General features: G+C 37.8%; 1 protein-coding gene across 2 annotated transcripts in view; it reads left to right on the top strand.

Annotated features, from left to right (window-relative positions):
• Window positions 1-20502, top strand: part of l(2)10685 (5-methylcytosine rRNA methyltransferase l(2)10685) — a 70703-nt gene that overhangs the window by 21443 nt on the left and 28758 nt on the right. For both annotated transcript variants that reach the window (XM_067147033.2, XM_067147043.2), the window contains exons 4-6: window positions 3803-3934; window positions 5932-6086; window positions 19391-19515. In XM_067147033.2, coding sequence (XP_067003134.2) covers window positions 3803-3934; window positions 5932-6086; window positions 19391-19515 — 412 coding nt within the window. The remainder of the gene's footprint in view (window positions 1-3802; window positions 3935-5931; window positions 6087-19390; window positions 19516-20502) is intronic.

The raw sequence follows: 20502 nt of genomic DNA, 5'->3' as shown, positions 1-20502 counted from the left end.
CAGTCCTGATCTTGTGCCGAGCGATTACCATCTGTTCCTCCACCTCAAACATCACCTCAGTGGCAACCATTACAATGATGACGACGATGTGAAAACAGCAGTGAACTCTCGGTTATCGGAGCAGGTGGCAAGTTTCTATGAAGAGGGTATTTAAAAATTGGTTATGAGGTATGACAAGTGTTTGAACAAACTTGGCAACTATGTCGAAAAATAGAGTGAAAAGTATGTACTTTCTGAAAATAAATTTACTTTTTTGAAATAACCTTTTGTTGTGTACTTATTTTCAAACAGACCTTTCTTAAAAAACACGTCTCGTATTATCAGTGGTCATACTGATAAATACTACATAATTAAAGCTATATAGAATTATCATTTATATCTTATACATTTTTACCGTACCGGCTATGATAACACAGCTATTCATGGAATTGGATTTTTGTTGCTAAGTCCATATCAACGCCGAGCTCTGATGAAATGGGTAAACAGAATTTAATGAAAATCGGCATATAGAGTCAGGGAATAAGAAACTACAGTCTAAACTACAAACAATTTTATTCACCCAGGATAAAATTTTAGTTTAGGGGAAGTCGCCTAAAATTTAATTTAGAAATACCTACGTTATTGGTCCCATCGAAAAGTGCTACATAACAAATATTGTAGAGAATAAGATTGCTGATCATTTATGTTTTATTCAGTTTTACTGTACCGACTATGATAAGAGTGGTATTTCAGAGTCGGAAGAAAACTAAATGTGAAGGCCTACAATATCGAAAGCGCTTAACATTGATCAACAATAACATTACATTGACTGTTGTTTGTTGTGATATTCTTTGTCTCATGCTGACACTCGACTCCAATACATGGAATTACTGCTGCGTGCCGAGTATAACAACCTGATTGAATATTGGCGGGAAATAGCTGGGGAGTTAGATAACTTTCTTCTTTAGGATGCCATTTCTCTGGTTCGTACATTTTCTGATACTGCTGGTACGTAACACACTGGTTCATCGTAGTATTCCAGCTATTCGATACCTACTCTGACGCGCTGTTTTGAATGAGCAGTGTGCACACTTAAGACAGAGGCTCAGGTAGTAGTAGTAGTAGTAGTAGTAGTAGTAGTAGTAGTATGAACTGGTCTAGAATTACAATGTAGGCCTATTCCAAATTATAGTACCACAATTCAGAATTCACTAAATAACTCAAAATTCAACCCTAGAAAAGAGCCGATTCTTAAGAAAAGCTTCTTCCTCTTCACTTTTATTAAATCTACGTTCATTTTATTCCAAATTAGCAGTGAAGATGTGGTTTCTTCTCGGACTTGGCAGAAAAATTGCCTCCACGGCAGATAGTTTTTTCCACGCCAGTGTAGTGAATTGAGTTTTTCCGACTCATCGGGTACTCGCAGGAAACAGATAAATAAATGGGCATAGCTTTTGCCCTGGGACAATCCACTATTCGACACACAACACAAGAGTGTTCACGGAGCATGGATGTCTGCATCTTGGTCATTCCAGTTCTGGAACTTTGAACTGTTAGTTGGGCAGCGTAGTACTGTTCGTTAAAAGTGAGAAAATGTGTGGTTTTTCATTTGATCGAGTATTTCATATGAAAGCATTGCTTTTAATCACACCATTCCTACTGATGTCATTGTAATGACCCATGTTCATTTCAGTTGGGAAAACCACTAAGAGGGTCATTCTGAGAATCTATAAAAGCAGTTGGAGGGTAAGTGTCTGCCATTATAATAAAAACTTACCTGATTGTTACTGATGGGAGGCAAGCAGGCCTACCATTACAATGAAAATTCCCTAACCCAGTCTTCATATGAGAAAAGACGTTTGGTGACTTCCCCATCGTGTTTCTAAGGCAACGTTACGAGCTATGCAATTTAATACAATCTTACTCACAATGTTTACACTACCCAACCTAGAATTCTGTATACAATGTAGAATTCCGTAGCAAAGCACGGGTACATCAGCTAGTATCAAATAAATTAAATCTGAATTACACGTAATAATGTATGTCTCAGGGTTTGTGATATGTCTCAGTGCAATAACATAGTTCGTAAGTATCACTTTACAATGCATTAAGTCTATGACATACACACTTCGAGACCGTGCGAGTTGGCCGTGTGGTCAGGGGCACGCGACTGTGAGCTTGCATCCGGGAGATAGTGGGTTTGTATCCCACTGTTGGGAGTCCTGAAGATGGTTTTCCGTGGTTTCCTATTTTCACACCAGGCAAATGCTGGGGCTGTACTTTAATTAAGGCCATGGCCGCTTCCTTCCACCTCCTAGGCCTTTCCCATCCCATCGTCGCCATAACCTATCTTTGTCGGTGCGACGTAAAGCAACTAGCAAAAAAAAAAAAAAAAAACACGCACACTTCGAGAATAATAAAGTTTGCACTTTCTATCACTAATCTTCAAATAAATAAGTGCAAATTATTGTAGTAGGTTAGTATAAAGGTTAGCAATATGATGCTCATAAAAATGCTTTTTTGAACACTGTGCGAAAATATGAACGGTGAAGTTAATTGAATGAACAGTTTGAGACTGAATAAATGGCATTAAGTACAGTACTGAGGAAAAAATTAAAATGTAGTCTGCATGGGGACACGGTAATCTTAAGGATTTTGAACAGCTATGAAAGAATGAAGAGCAACAACAATAGCAATGGGTACATGACAACTGAGAAAGGAACATGAATGAACACAGAACAATGCAACAGCAATGAACGCAGACACAGCTGGATTACAACTGACACGAGCAAAGAGCTGCCAGTAGAAGATATTGTAAAGTCGTCTGGGTAGTAGCGGGGTTGCTATGGTAACCTTTACGTCACTGGCTGTGCTGGCGAAAACCCCTTTGCCCCGTGCCTCACCGGGAGCTATTCAATCCCTACTCTGAGGCACTGATTGGAATAAGCAGTGTGCATATTTAACAGAATAATGGTAGAGGAGTGTTCACGGCAGTCTGCGGCCTGGTCATTCCAGTTCTGGAACTTTGGACAGTTAGGTCGGCACCATAGTACTGTTCGTTAAAAGTGAGAAAATGTGCAGTTTTTCATTTGATCTACTATTTTATATGATAACATTGCTTTTAATCGCTTCATTCCTACTGACGTTTTTGTAATGACTTTAGGAAAACCAAAAAGTCAGTCTTTCTGAGAACCCTGTAGCAAAACACGGGTACATAAGCTAGTTACATGTAAGTATCTGGGATTGTTTGTTGAGGGTTCTTGTAAAGTTTGATGATGCGATATTGTCATAGTGCTCAGTAAATTTTTCTCTTGCATAATACTAGCATTATCTTCGTGCACTGGATTGTTAGAAGTGGGAACAGGTTGCCGCCCTTCCTTTAGGTCTCCACATGCTCACTACAAGTCTAACTATATGCAAGGTAAACTAGCTGAATAAATGATTAACTGTTTTAACTCTCTGACTAATAATAAATAAATATACAGTATATGCATATCACCTTCACATACATCGCAAATACATAAGTATTGTAGTACTCCATCTCTTATGCGGTATTCATCTAGAGGAGAAGCTACACACTAGAAACATTTTCTAAATGACAGAAATATAGTAACAGCTTACCACACTAATAAACCGCTTACTTGTTAGAGGGATTTGAGAGTGGGTACAGGGTGGGGAAGCGTTAATAATTTTACCAAAGGACCCAGGCACAAAGCAGCTTTGTTAGTAATTGGAAAGGTTATGGCTGAGGCTGTTATGTAGTATAAGGAATATTACTTTGATTAATGTTTTAGCATTTCTCTTCTCTTTCTGTTTTTAATAGATTATTATCTTATGGATGGAGGTTCAGTTTTACCAGTATTAGCCCTGGGTCTTGAACCTGGAGATGCAGTTTTAGACATGTGTGCTGCTCCCGGTGGCAAGTCTCTTGCTATGCTCCAGACTCTTTATCCAGGTAAATTAACCTCATTTCTCTTTCTTTTGGAATCAACGGTGACACACATTATTGATAAAATTGTATTGGAATTTCTGATGAAACAAGGGCATTCTGACCTATCTACTTCTTACTTCTGACACACAGCATGTAGAGATGTTTCATGACTACAGGAGTTTGAGATGAGTCTCACATTGCTACCAGTGTGATTTGTTACTCAGTCATGTTTGCAGGAAGCTCTGAACTGTGCATAAAAAAATAAGTGGAGAAGTGCAAAGTAAAGGCTTCCACTATCTGCAACCTCGGCACTAATTGGGATAGAGTGGTTAGCTCTATACCTAGCCACTTTTGCCCCAAGGAATTAACTTGGTATTCATTTTGGTGTAGGTTGAGTGAATCTTGGGGCCATGTCCCTCTCTGGGAGTGGAAATATTGTTTCTTAAATTTTTTGACTTCTAGGTAGGGAATAAAACCCATGACCGTGGACTTCTTTACTGCCTCAGCTGGGCAGCCTTTTTGACTGTGCATCCTTTAACAAATTACCTCACTCTTGCTACTGTTCTTAACACTTTAAACACTACCATATTTTAACATGGGCCCTGGCAGTGAACTGGGTCTTTTTCCTGAATTTTAATACATTATAACACAACAGCAAAAGATAGTACATACCTGATTTTTGTATCATATAAAGGTATCAGCCATCCAGATTGAAGATGTTAATCAGGAAGTGCATATCTAAAGTAATTTAATTATACTAGTCTTATGAAAAACATTAAAAATGTACAGGAAAAATCTTTTACATTCAAGGTATACCACAATAAGCCTGCTCAAAAAATAAAAATGAATCATTTAAATGAATCCTTTAATGTGGCTACTTAAGTCACCAATGAACATAGTTACATTTTAAATACAAAATTGACCTATTTAGGAGTCGTTTGTTATAGTAGCTCTGAGAACATTGGGCTATGCACAGTCCAACCTTGCACCACCTTCTACTTTGTTTTTGTGGTACAGGTGAATCGTCAATCTGTGTTTTTGTAATGACTTCAGGAAAACCAAAAAGTCGGTCTTTCTGAGAACAAAAAACAAAAAAAATAGGCCCAAATTTCTGGAGACGTGAAGTATTTCTGTCGTTTGTATTCGGAGTAAAATAATGCAGCTAAAAACTTGCATTTGAAAGTGACATAACAAATAAAAATCTTGCGCGAACTATCACTTGATATGATATCTGGTTCGTAAGCAGGGTCTTCATCACTGCCATTTATTTATGAACCTACTCCTGATAAAATATACAAGATATCACTATCATTGACCGGGCATGAGGACATGTTTGCACAGCAACACAGCTGACAGTGCGAAATATTTGGCGCACTCTGCACCCAGAACATAGAGTGCTTCGATGGAGGTCACGGCATGGAGAAACTACCCTTTTTATCATTTCAGTTTGAACTTGCCAATAACTGCTGCATTCTAGTGGACAATAAATAAACTACAACCTCCAAGCAAGAGACTGGAACCGTATGGGATACGTGCACCTGCCTTATAAACACGGGTGAATATCACGGCCATATAGTATACGGACGCCATCCACAACCTGTACGGGCATAGTATTGAAAGTGTTAAAAAGCAGGTAAATTTATAAACAAAAATTTAATTCCTGAAATATGGTAAGCAGAAATTAATTTCTTATAGATTCAGTATTGTTGATCAGTGGTAATGTCAGCCTCTGGATCCCAAGACTGCAGGTTCAAACCCTGCAGTGTTAGATTTTTGAAGTTTGGAAAAAAAACTCAATATTTTACAGAGTTGGCATGTAAAAGATGTCTGGTGGCAAACTTAGCTATAGATCACTCGTCGGGTAGAGTACAATGTAATGTCAAAATTGACGCCAACCAGTGTCAAATTAAAATGCCTGTGCACACTAGCTGAGGTCATATGTTTGCTGTTTTTCACATTGTAGTATTTTCTTCTGTGGTCTTTTAAACTTCTTTAAAAAATAGTTTTACTTCCTGTTTTAGGTCAGCTTGTTTGCAATGACATCCAGGAGTCTAGAACAAACAGAATATATTCAGTGTTTAAGCAGTACCTTTATGATGTGGATAAATGGAGAGAACAGTTATTTATCACACAGAATGATGGGAGGACAATTCAAGATCAGAATTTATATCATAAGGTATAACAGAGTTTCAGTATTCTTTTTTTTTTCCCTAAAGTTCTGTATTAATCCCTATTTATTAATGCCCAAAACAACTTCCTAACTTGCGTGGATTAGAGTTGCTATTTCCCCTCCTGTTTTAAATGATAATTCCTGTTTATTCAAGAATCAATACTTGGAAATCTTCAGAGCTCCCAGTTTTGATTTTGTGATCTTGGTGGTATAAAGATTCAGGATCTGACTAGAAATGGGCAGTTCTGAAGTAAGTAATTTTTTTATCTGCCAAATGGTTTCTGACCAAAGCATCTAGCAGAATGAATAGAATGCAAGATATCAGTTTACACAGTTTTATTATAGAGATTAGAGATAAAATAATTGTGTCCTCATTTTTCCTTGAAAGTTTTGCAGCTTCTTTCAATGGAGGTGAGCTGCAGGTATCTTTGTAACTAGGCCTACATACCGGCCCACCTGCCAAACTAAACCTCTGACAGCATCGGAAATTGAACCCGGGCAGCTAACTGTTACACTATGGAAGTAGAGTAAAATGGAAATAAAAGTTTATGCACCAGTAACATAAATGACTCCGAGTCAAAATACCTGTCTGTAATAGCTGAGGCCATACAATTAGGGTGATCAGACATTTTAACCTTCTCTCCGGGTCCTGGAGAAATTTTCACTAATTAAAAAATGTTCTAAATTTTGAAAAACTAGATTAATTTACTGTCATCTTGTCATATTTTGGTCTTATTGGCTTCAGGTTTTCGTAAAGTAAAATTGCATTTTCAAATTTTCCATGAGATGAAATAACTTTCTATTTTTATTGAAAAACATGGTGTTATTTACAGGATTTTGAAAAAAGATCGAATCAGTGAGTCCTGTGATAAAATTAATTCATTTTTATTCACACAAATTGGAGTCATTCCTTTTTGCTTTGCTTGAGGTGCAATAAATTCATCTGCAAACTTTGAAAAATGCTGAAATGTAGGTGCCAATTTAGAGAAACTTGGGCAGATAAACACAGTTCATTCAGATTTGGAAGAAATCTAAGAGGAGTCTAGTGCTTTCTTTGTCCAGTGGGAACAAAGATTTCTGTAGCCAGTAAATGTAAGTTCTTGAAAAATGTGTTTGTTTTTGTGAGCACATAGTCCCAACTAAAAAAATATGCCTACCGGTATTGCTGTAAGTTTTCTCGTAAAATCCAATATCAGACTTTAATTTTGGCTTCCATGATCTGGAAGAGTTTGTCAGAACAATATTGCAGTATAATATGTCGTAGTTTTAAATTAAGTGTATGAAACCATTATAATTGTGTTTTTCAGCTTATTTTTAAGTGCCCTATGTTTTTCTTGAATGTCCTACATTTTGAACCACCCATCCTCTCTCAAAATGCCATCTGGTCACACTGCATTTGATTATTTAAAAAAAAAAATTCATTTGGACCACCTGTGGACCACAGTGCTTGTGCTTTAGCTGTGTTGTCAATATTTGCTGCATCTGTTTTTTTATGGTGGGTTTGGTTGCTGCTTTCTTGTTTGTACCTTGAGCTTTTCTGTTGGCCCAGTAAATACTTCATTTTCTTCCTGAACTCTGTCTTGCATTCCTTGGACCATCTGCTGGTCTCATTGTGGTTAGCTTCTGTGAGGGATGTTAGGATGGGCCTGATTTTGATAATTGAACAGTAGTCTTGTCTGTTAGTTATTATGGCTTAATATATATTAAGTTCTGCAAAATACTTTTCTACCTGTTTGATCCACAGTGCACAGTGATCCAGAGACTTACCATTGCTGGATACTTTGAAGATCTTATAGGACAGCCATGGGAGTCTATTCTGTATAGATGTCTGTAGAAAGCCAGCTGTATTCTCCTGATGGCATCTGTGAGGTTTTCTTGGTGTTAGTAGAGTTCATGGTTTGGTTTGCACCGTCGCTTTCCATCTCGGGAACTTCCTTTCTTGCACTTTAAGGGCTCTTGGTGAGTCATCTTAGTTAGAGATAGGCACTCTGCTCTGTAGAGGGTTGGTGGTCTGGCTACTGCATTATAGTGTCTTAGTTTCACATTCATTGATAGATGTTTTGAGGCATACAGTTTTCTGCAGGCATAGTATGTTTTGCCTAGTTTGATTCTCCTCTGTTCAAGAGCTACCATTTCACTAATGTCTTCTGAAATCTATTCTCCAAGGTACTTTACAGTTTTGGCTCTCGTTGGTTTACTGACTCTCATCATTCTAGGGGCGTCTTTGATATTGGCAATGAACTTGATCATTCTGATGTTGAGCAGGAAACCTGTTTTAGCCACTATCGAGTATAGTGTTTGGAGTTGCTTAGTAGCCTCTTGCATGATGTTTGCTAGTTAAGTGCAGGTTATCAGCAAAGGCCAGGTATGGGATTCTTAGGTTGTCTTCTTTGATCTCATAATGCTGCTGCTGCTGCTACTACTACTACTACTACACACATGAAATCCTAGAGATACCATCAGCTAGTGGAGATTTGAAGCATAGACCGTATTTACTCACGTATTAGACCCCTTTTTTCCCACTTTCAAAGCCAAAAATAGTAAAGGGGGGTCAAGTATGTGATAACCTCAAAATTTTGTGCAGTGAACACATGACTTCTAGGCTATAAAGAGCTATAAATTGTGAGGCTGACGTCAGGAAGGGCATACGGCTGTAAAAACTCGCCACGAAGATTCGTCTCACTTCATACTCGACCCCGTAGAAAAAAGGGATAAGCGTATCGTGTTATCATATAATTAAACATTGATACAAAAGAACTTAATGGCCAGTCATTTGTCTCTGTCAGTTCAGCAGTAGGCCTACCGCACAGTAAACCTGATCACTGCTTTCATTTGAATATTATTGCCTTGCGCCGTCAACTTCCCAGCCCTGATACCTGTGTGTCAGCATTTCAAATGACGTCATCTTCACTGCCATCTCGTCAGTCGCGTCAGCCATGCTTCATTCTCTTTGAGCCATCCACTGTAATCGAGAGTATACGAGGTCCCGTCTTTTTGAACTTTTAAAAAATAATTTCGTTCCCGACTGTAGAGTCTAAACAGTGTGAATCTATTCCCAAATGGTTTCTGGAGATGGTCTCTTATATTCCCAGTTGGTGTATATGTAGCAGAAGCCACTCCTTCCAAATAAATCCATGCTGTAGAAGGCTTGCCAAACCATCAGCTGATAACTAGCGTGTGTTACGAGTTATACTTCCGAATGTAATACAGAGTAACTGAAAACATTCTTTTGGTAACTGCGGCTGTTGAACACAGACCCTTAATTTTAAGTACATTTCATGCTTGTTCTCTACATTTATCACATCAGGATTTACGTAAACAGCTGCCCATGTGATAAGACAGACCACATTGTTTAGGTTAGGTATATTATCACCCTGATAGTGCCAAAAGTTCCTTGATGGAAAGAATAAAAGTAAATAACAGGAAAATATACCGCATTTATGGATATCTACAGGTGTTGTGGTAATGCGTTTTATTATCATAATGTTTAATTTTGTACGTTTGTTGTCTTTTTTTTATTAACGCATACCGGTACCCTGGTATGTTTTGTTTGGCATCTCCGAAAATCGTTTAAAGTAGGCCTACGTTATCTTTTATCACATTTTAAACTTACATCTCGCCAAATATAGGTATACCTATATTGACCCGAGTTACGAGATATTAAACGGCCACTTTGTTAATGGTCTCGCCTGGTCTATAAATAGCAACAACTGCGAATAATTCTCAACTAAAGTAAACTCATTTCCTCATCCCGAGGTGTTACAGCTCTTTTTAGGCACACCCCCAGTGGAGGGGAGTTACATGTACCGCTTTTACCACATATCAACCTTCCTGCCATTCGTAAATGTCTGCCAGTACAGTACCGGGAATCAAAGTCAGACTCCCGAGAACAGCAACTAATTGTCCTAATCATTACGCTGGCGGATTATTATTAACTACAAAACACAGACATATAGCATGACTGATGCATGCTTACAATGCGCGGGTCGGACACGAAGCTAGGCCTTTTCACCTACAGTATTTGTGCGACGTCATCAGAGCTGCAGTAGACCTACGCTACGGATGCGGACCTTTCTTAACTACGAAACACAGATGTAGGTACTGCATGGATTCGACACGTTTTCATTATGTAGGTCGTACGGACGAAACTATTCACAAATTTGTGCGATATCATCAGAGCTGCAATAAGACTTGTGCCCGCTTCGAAGCGGAATCATTGTTCTTCTCTGACGAATTACATTGGGGGGTCTTATATGCAAGATTTATTTTTTCATTTTTTTCGTCTCGAAAAGCCAGTGGGGGGGAGGGGTCTAATACACTAGTAAATACGATATACTGTACCAGTTAACTCATTGGTACCTGCCCATGGAACAGTTCTGTACGAGTTTTTAAATTTATCTAGTTGACACACCCCCTATCGCTTGTGAGAACAAAATGGCGTCCGGCTAGTAACGCCATGGGGTGACGTATCACAACAATGAAACAAACAAAATAAAATGCCACAGTAACACAGAAATAACTAACTCAAAACAAATGTGGAAGAATGAAAATTGAGCAGAAAATACCCATTTTTCCCAGAAACCAAAAGAGGTGGGATCAACAAGGATACCAGAGCAAGCATCTAAAGGAAAGAAAAAGTAACATCCTATTCTTTAAAAAAAAAACAAAAAAAAAAAAAACTACTATAATTGACTCAATGAACTATACATAACTTTACATCTTTAGTAAGAAATTAATTACATTACATTACACACATTATCATTATAGACTGTTATGCCTTTCAGCGTTCAGTCTGCAAGCCTCTGTGAATTTACTAAACACTGCCACAATCCTCGATTTGCAACTAGTGTTGTGGCCTCATTTAGTTCTATACCTCTTATCTATAAATCGTTAGAAACCGAGTCTAACCATCGTCGTCTTGGTCTACCTCTACTTCTCTTACCCTCCATAGCAGAGTCCATTATTCTTCTAGGTGAACTATCCTCCTCCATTCGCCTCACATGACCCCACCACCGAAGCCGGTTTATGCGTACAGCTTCATACATCGAGTTCATTCCTAAATTAGCCTTTATCTCCTCATTCCAAATATCATCCTGCCATTGTTCCCACCTGTTTTTACCAGCAATCATTCTTGCTACTTTCATGTCAGTTACTTCTAACTTATGAATAAGATATCCTGAGTCCACCCAGCTTTTGCTCCCGTAAAGCAAAGTTGGTTTCGTCTGGGAGCTGACTTCCTTCTTACAGAATAGTGTTGATCGCAACTGCGAGCTCACTGCATTAGCTTTACGACACCTTGATTCAATCTCACTTACTATATTACCATCCTGGGAGAACTCAACTGCACCATATCATTTTATGGTACGTTTGCCTTTTCTGAAGTCTTTACGTTCCTAGCGAACTCTTGTATCTATTCACTATTACTCTTTCCCATCATGTGTTGTTACCACTATGTAATCTTTCCTTATTCTGGTAGATGGCATCTCATACGATAGCATAGGTCAAAGCATTTCTTTTCTGCCCCGTCTTATTGGGTTATCTTTCTGGTTGGTGGGGTGTGGAGATTTTTGACTTGAGAAGATGGAAGGATTGGATTTCCAAGTCGCCTTTGTGGCATATAAAAGATATTTCAACAGAGTCAAGATGTCTGTACATATCTCGGCCTTTCGAGAATGTTAATTGCTTATGTAATTGAGGTATTTATTTTTCTTTAATCTTCTCGTGGTTTTATTATTGCTTCGTTCTGTGCTCACCATGGTTTGGCTAGAAAGGCTTCCTTCATTACATGTGTTTCTAATTTATTTGTGTGTTAACTTTACTTTTACACGCTTCTTTCGGTATTTTCATTTACCAATCCTCTATGTTTATTTTGAGAACAGAAGGTGACACAGATTCAAGTGTGTGTGTATGAGATGGTTTGCTGTGTGTGGCCGAGACCTTTTACTCATGTCACTTCATTATCATTCCACTTGAGGTCATGTTGTATTATTTTATCGCTTGTTCTGTATAATTCATGTCCACTTCATAGACCTGGTATGAATTCAAGCTAACTACACGATTTGCCTGTTTCTGTGTGTTTTGGTGTTGGAGACACTCCGTCTCTTTAAGATGGACCACTTTGTGGTTCATACTGTCTGACCTCGAGAGCGGTTGTTTATTTTGTTATGTGCTGTGCGTTGACATTCTTATACGTCCCTCTATTCGGCGACCTAACCTCTCAGTCTATGTGTGAGCGTGGGTGGTTCTGACGTTTGAGTCCGTGAAACCTTTTATGTCTAATTGTATATTGTTCGTTTCACATTGCCATCATTGGCTTTCTTTACCTGTTTTCTACTTTAATTTGTTTTATTCTTTGCTGGGCGCCTTCTGTGTTATTTTAGTTGTTTTGTGTGAAACCATGATAACCGCCCCTTTTCCCTTTTTCTCTCTCTGCTTGAATTTTATGAGCTCGGTGCACCCTTCCCTCTTCTCCAATTTTAAGCTCTTTTACTTAATGGTATTGTATTCTCGGGGGACGTGATTTTTTATTGTTGAGAGTTCTATGTCTTATCTGGGGAATTGAAAGGGAGGATGTTATGATTAGATGCTGTTACTCCCTAAACTTATGACTGTTTAGACCCGATGTGCTACAAAGAAATGTTTTGTACCCACATGAATTCATATTCTTCAATTAATTAATATAGATGCCAAGTCCTTATTCCAAACTTTTCGTCACGTCTTTTATGAAGGTAAGCGTGTGCGAAGGTGCCGTAATCAATGAGTCTGGTGTATTTTGATTATGGGCCACATATTATTAATATTAGCTATTTAATTTTGGCCCCCTTGTTTTACCTATGCAACCTTTTATTTTTATTTTTATTTTTATTTTCTTTCCATAATAAATTTCAGTTCTTGCCCTTATTACTGTTATATTTTTATTTCTTTGCGTCTCTTATATGTTTGTTGTGTGTAAGAGGCCCGGGTCCAGTTCCTGGCAGTCTTTTTGCTAGTTTTGACCAAATCCACCGCATTGGGTCTTCGTCATGTTCCTAGTGTCATTTCAGAACACACAACCTAAATACTTAAAATTATCAACCTGTTCTAGCTTGGTATCACCAATCTGACATTCAATTCTGTTGAATTTCTTACCTACAGACATCAATTTAGTCTTCGGGAAGCTAATTTTCACACCATACTCATTGCACCTATTTTCAAGTTCCAAGATATTACACTGCAGGCTTTCGGCACAATCTGCCATGAAGACCAAGTCGTCAGCATAGGCCAGACTGCTTATTACATTTCCACCTAACTGAATCCCTCCCTGTCATTTTATACCTTTCAACAGATGATCCATGTAACCTACGAACAGCAAAGGTGAAAGATTACAGCCTTGTCTAACCCCTGTAAGTACCCTGAACCAAGAACTCATTCTACCATCAATTCTCACTGAAGCCCAATTGTCAACTAAATACCTTTGATTGATTTTAATAATCTACCTTTAATTCCATTAGCCCCCAGTATGGCAAACATCTTTTCCCTCGGTACTCTGTCATACGCTTTCTCTAGATCTACGAAACATAAACACAACTGCCTATTCCTCTTGTAGCATTTTTCAGTTACCTGGCGCATACTGAAAATCTGATCCTGACAGCCTCTCTGTGGTCTGAAACCACACTGGATTTCATCCAACTTCCTCTCAATGACTGATCGCACCCTCCCTTCCAAGATGCCAGTGAATACTGTGCCTGGTATACTAATCAATGAGATAACTCGATAGTTGTTGCAATCCTTCCTGTTCCCTTGCTTGTAGATAGGTGCAATTACTGCTTTTGTCCAATCTGAAGGTACCTTACCAACACTCCATGCTAATTTTACTACTCTATGAAGCCATTTCATCCCTGCCTTCCCACTATACTTCACCATTTCAGGTCTAATTTCATCTATTCCTGCTGCTTTATGACAATGGAGTTTATTTACCATCCTTTCCACTTCCTCAAGCATAATTTCACCAACATCATTTTCCTCCTCCCCATGAGCTTGGCTGTTCGCAACACCACCAGGATGATTTCCTTTTACATTGAGAAGATGTTCAAAATATTCCCTCTACCTCTCCAGTGATTCCCTGAGATCTATTATGAGTTCACCTGAATTACTCAAAACACTGTTCATTTCCTTTTTCCCTCCCATTACATAAAATAAACTTCATTATTCCCTCCCTTCCTAAGATTCTTTATTACTGTCCAGAAAGGTTTCCCTGCTGCTTGACCTAGCCTTTCCAGGTTGTTACCAAAATCTTCCCATGGCTTCTTTTTGGATTCAACAACTATTTGTTTCGCTCTGTTTCTTTCATCTATGTACAAATCCCTGTCTGCCTCAGCCCTTGTTTGGAGCCATTTTTGATAAGCCTTCTTTTTACGTTTACAAGCTGCTCTCACTTCATCATTCCACCAAGGTGTTCGCTTTTTCCCATCTTTACACACAGTTGTTCCTAGGCATTCCCTTGCTGTTTCTACTACAGCATCCCTGCATGCCACCCATTCACTTTCTATATCCTGAACCTGCTTACTGTCTACTGTTTGAAACTTCTCACTAATCATATCCATGTACTTCTGTCTAATTTCCTCGTACTGGAGATTTTCTACCCTTATTCGTTTGCAGACAGATTTCACTTTCTCTACCCTAGGCCTAGAGATACTTAGTTCACTACAGATCAGATAGTGGTCTGTATCATCGAAAAATCCACGGATAATCTGTACATTCCTAACAGATTTCCTGAATTCGAAGACTGTTAAGATATAGTTAAGATATAGCCTTATGCTTGAAGAATGTATTCGTAACAGCTAAACCCACACTAGCACAAAAGTCCAGCAAACGCTTCCTATTCCCATTAGCTTCCATATCTTTCCCACATTTACCAGTCACCCTTTCGTATCCTTCAGTTCTATTCCCAACTCTCGCATTGAAATCGCCCATTAGCACTATTCTATCCTTGCTGTTGACCCTGACCACAATGTCACTCAATGCTTCATAAAACTTGTCAACTTCATCCTCATCTGCACCCTCACATGGTGAATACACGGACACAATTCTAGTCCTAATTCCTCCAACTGACAAATCTACCCACGTCATTCGCTCATTTACGTGCCTAACAGAAACTATGTTGCGTGCAATGGTATTCCTGATAAAGAGCCCTACCCCATACTCTGCCCTTCCCTTTCGAACACCCGTCAAGTACACTTTATAATCTCCTATCTCTTCCTCGTTATCTCCCCTTACCCGAGTATCACTTACTCCTGGCACATCCAAATGCATCCTCTTTGCTGACTCAGCCAGTTCTACTTTCTTTCTTCCATAAGCCCCATTAATATTGATAGCTCCACATCGAATTCCATTTCGTTTGCCAAGTTGTTTCCAAGGAGTCCCTCGCCTGTCAAATGGGAGTGGGACTTCGTTACTCCCATAGGTCCGAGGCTTGCTTAAAGTGTTCTGAGCTCAGTAAATTCATGAAGCAGGATGCTACCCTACTTGCACATAGTCCAAGTGAGGATCTCTCCTCTAACGGGTTATGGACCACCGGTGAATCGTATAGTCCTAGCCGCCTGAGCACAAGGAGGGCCATGACTCAGAATATGTCCGAGATGCCCACTCCCATTCCATAGCAACTGGTATCCCGACTCTCAGGACCACTTACTAGGCCACTAGCCGTTGCCCATGGTTCACGAACTAGGACGTGACTACAGTAACCCACAAACATGAACTTAATTTGTAAAATAAATTCATTTTGTCTAGATAGCAGAAAAATTAGAAATGTAATTAAATAAATCAATCTTCATTCACATTAATAAATTCATTTTTAAAAAATTGTGAAATTTGGTTAAATATAGTGCCTTTCAATTAAAATAAATAATTTTATAAATCATAAGGTGAGGTTTTTCCGAAAAATATAATATCTCTTAAATAAAATAAATAAATAATTAATCTTGAAGTAATTAATTCAAAGTTTAAGTAAATATAACCTTTTAAATGGAAATATTAACCTAGCGACCTAACTAAGTAAATTAACTTAAAATATTCCATGCTTACAGCCTATTTACACTTAAAAATAAATAGAATTTCTCAGGACCATTCTCGATGGAGGTATTTACACCAAATGCATAGCAGAAGATAAATGCCATAACACGTCGCACCAAAACAATTTACCAAGAGATATCTCGACGCAAAAATATCATTCACCTTAGCAAGTCCCAAAATATAGAACAATCTTACCATAGCAAAATTAAACTCAACCCAAATTTAAACACTAACAGAAAAAAATGAGAAATCATAATTCACATGCCATACACTTCAAGACAGAACCGAGCAGATAATACAAAATGCCTTAATAATCACATATTCTCAAATACACTCTCATAAGGAGCAACAATCATGATCCGTTCACAACGGCATTCAGAGACAGACTCCACGTGAGATAAAATAATAATAATAATAATAATAATAATAATAATAATAATAATAATAATAATAATAATAAAGCAACAGTTATGTAACGACCAGGAAAAGGTAGGAAGAGATAATCAACAATAGCGGATACAGCAAGGCCCGAGGTAAGATAAGATGACCCAATAATGCAAAAATGACGACACAAACGTTAGCAAATCCTCCATCAAGAATCCCTTACATTCTACTCAAGCATTATTTGTTAAATAGGTAATATGAGAAAGGATTCCTACCACCAAGTGGACCAAAATATAGCTATCAAATTTTTAATTAATTTGAATAATAATTGCTCGGCACACAATTCAAAATGTACCGTCAGAAGGGAGAAAACAACCCGCATGAAAAATTAAATAAATAGAACAAGATGGCAAAATAAAATTTACAACGGTCTGCAATAATTAAATGTTAACACCTGCATAAGGGAAAAAGTATCATGCAGTACACACAAAAATAGCAGAATAAAATAAATTAAAATAAAATGAGAAATGATCAAAGCACACCAAAAGGTCACCAGACAACCATCACAATGCCCATTAACGGCAACGACCTGAATGTCAACTTGACGATAATGAAAGAACACAAATCACGCCCCGCAATAATATGTATGGCAAAATACAAAGGCACACACAAAATAAACTTATCAACAAATAATTAAATGCAGTACTTACAGAAATAAAGAGAACAACATTACCATCTAATCCATAATGAATTACGCAACCGAGCAACCACTATCATTCACTAAAATTAACGCTACATATAAACTAATACTCTATTCAGATTAACACTACACCATTTCATACAACCATAATACATGTTTTATAACTGCAACTCATCCCTGAAAGGGTTTCATCCTATGATTTTACCCAATACCAGTTATAACAAGTTTCATCTTGCAAGATGATATCTGAGACATTACAAAGCGTCTTTCTCCAGTAAGTTTAATGGCAGACAGCCTTTTGCGAAGTGCCCAGCGCAGAATGCAGTCAGTCTAGTCAACCGTGCGTGCTCTGTCTATCAGCGTTCAAACACACTACAAGTTCCACTGCACGGAGGTAGATGGCGTTAAGGTACACTTTTCAGTCTGTTGAATACACACGTTAACAACATCAAAATATTAAATGCGCCGTGCATTTAGTCCAATGAGTAGTCCAGTGATATAATGCACATATACGAAGACGTATACAGTCAGATTCCAAATGTTTATTCAATAATTATAATGCCACATAGCGAAACAGGCAGGAAATTGGTTATGCTTTTCTCCTAATTTACTCTAAACAATTTAAGTACTTTGCTGAGTGGAGCACGCTTTTTTGAATTTAAAAAAAAAAACCTAAAGGAAAATGTAAATATTTTACATCCATTAGTTGGTAAACAGATCTTACAACTTGTGAGAAGTATGTTTCACAGTGATGTGAAAGTGATAATGAATGCATGGTATGAGAAAGCAATGTTTAAAACTGTAATTATGGTGATGGGATATTTTACCTAAAAATAACTTTAGTGATGTAAATAACGCAAATTACAACCATGCTGAAAGTAATGATATACAAGCAGAAGCTGTGATGTGGAAATGGTCCAACTTTTCCAATGGTTGTACAAATAAATTGCTCTGTGATTATGCTGTGCCATATTTTATTACAAATATATTATGTTAACTTCATTTTCCATTAAATTACTCATAATTTATTAAGGTTGCATTGGATTGGTGAGATATTTGTAATATTGCAGTCTCTGATAGAACAAAGTGATTGATTAATGAGGACATACCTGCCAACTTGCCCGATTTAGGCGGGAGATTCCCGATTCTCGACTTTTTCCCGCCTAATACCAATATAGTTGGTCTGTTCCCTATGGGAATCAACATCTTTATCATATTTTCCGCCTCCCGATTATTCTGTTATTTCTCCCGATTTTAGCTTATTTTTTGGTGAACTTCAAATATTTGTTTTTCAAATCCCGCCATTTCAGCTTTGTATGTTTGTGGCCAGAAGTCCTTCGCTCATTAGCTGCTTTCAAATGAAATATCGACGTTTATTAATACAAGAAATGTGTGCAGTGTTTATTGAAACCTGTATATTGCGATGTGTATATTGAAACCTGTATATTGCGATGTGTATATTGATTATTAATCTCTCATTCTCGCATGCTATGTTTGTTCATATCAGTCTAGTCGATTCTAGAGACTAGTCACTAGATTTGGAGTCTTTTTTTACAAATTTAGTGACAAAATTTCAAAGATAGCAACTAGTGACTTTTCTAGAGATTTTAGGAGCCATTTGGAGAAAATTCTGGCAAATTTTTAATTTATTACTGGATAAAAATAGCATTATGCTTCGCATAAATATCCGGGCACATGATGTAATATATTAATCTATGCATTTGCTAAGTAATGGCATCTAAGTGCATGACTGATTCATACGTGTGGAACATGAGTTGATACTATTTTCGGAAGGCTTGTTAGAGACTGATCATCTCATCCACATACTTCCTCTGAGGGAATTTTAATTTTAAGCCTTGTAGCTCTGTATAACAACAGTCAGGTTTTGAGACAATAAGTGTTGTAATATACAGTATACCATAGTACTGTATTGTGCGTGACATGTAGAATAAGCAGTTTTGACCAATATGTCTCCTGATTTCTCTCTCCAGATTTCACTGGATTTTTCCTGATTTCCTTTTTCAAACAGATAAAGCTAAAACTCCGCAGTTGTAAGACTTACTATTGACTCTTTGTTGTTTTCATTAGATTACTCTTTCTCACTTGTATTTCAAGGTATTGTATGAATATAAGAGAACAAAAGTTTTCTGATGTTTTGACACTATTTCCTTTCTAGATTCTTGTGGATGTACCCTGTACAACAGATAGACATTCTGTACATGAAAATGATAATAATATCTTCAAACAAACGAGAACTAAAGAAAGGCTGATGATACCAGAACTTCAGGCAGGCTTGTTAAGGTGAGTATACCACCACAATCACAAGTTCATGGACTGGGACCTAGAGTTTAGGCAGCCATGCAATATTCTTTACTCTTACACAGCCCTACATTGTCTCTCAAAGTAGTTGCTGTCAGCCGCTATGCACGTCTGCCAACATTGGTATAGCTGTTGGAAATACTGTTGAAAGTTGTTAGCATGTAGACCCTTTACGGTTGCTCTTGTGGCAGTGATGATCTCCTTGGCAGAATTAAATCAACACCCACATAGCTTTGCTTTTATGTGGGGAAAGAGAAATAAATTGCATTGTGCAGAATCGGGTAAGTATGGAGGACGTGGCACTGCCAGTTCCTCTGGGATAAGCACAGAGTGATATGCAAGGAATTGTCTTGCATCAATAGTCAGTACTTTCCCACACCATAGCTCAGGACACTTACGAGAAATTAAATCACATAGACGGCGAAGGATCTCTGTGTAGCTGTTCTTGCTTATAGTTGCTCATTATAGGAAATGAACTCCATGTGCTCATTTACCTGTCTTGTTATAGTTTTTCTACTGTGGCAATGCGGGTGATTTCAGCTTCATCATCTGAAACATTCCGTTAGTGGATTTGCTTATTTTTAGTAGACTTTGACATTTGCCCATTGTTTAAACTGTGATATTGTGTGAAGATAATGACTACCCTGTCTAAAGTCTACCACATGTCCAATTTAGCAGAGAAAACCACATTAACGTTCAAAACATCATGAACAACAATCCAGTCTTTCATTCATTGACATCTCAAACGATTACACTACTCCCATCACAATGATGTAGCACTCAAGACTGTTTTGTCCATAAAGTTCACAACATAGTAACTGTTACGCTGTTCATACTTTTGACAACCTCCTACCTTGTGTTACACCAATAGGAGTAAACTCCTAAACAACAGCAACATCATTACAGTTTCACACTGAAGACCTCAATCACTGAACTGCATTCAGTAGAAGAAAGTCCTCTCAGTAGTTA

This window comes from Anabrus simplex, chromosome 1 (assembly GCF_040414725.1).
Source record: "Anabrus simplex isolate iqAnaSimp1 chromosome 1, ASM4041472v1, whole genome shotgun sequence".
NCBI classification, from domain to species: domain Eukaryota; kingdom Metazoa; phylum Arthropoda; class Insecta; order Orthoptera; family Tettigoniidae; genus Anabrus; species Anabrus simplex.
Note: the sequence above shows the minus strand (reverse complement) of the source record. Positions and strands in the feature narration are given on the sequence as shown.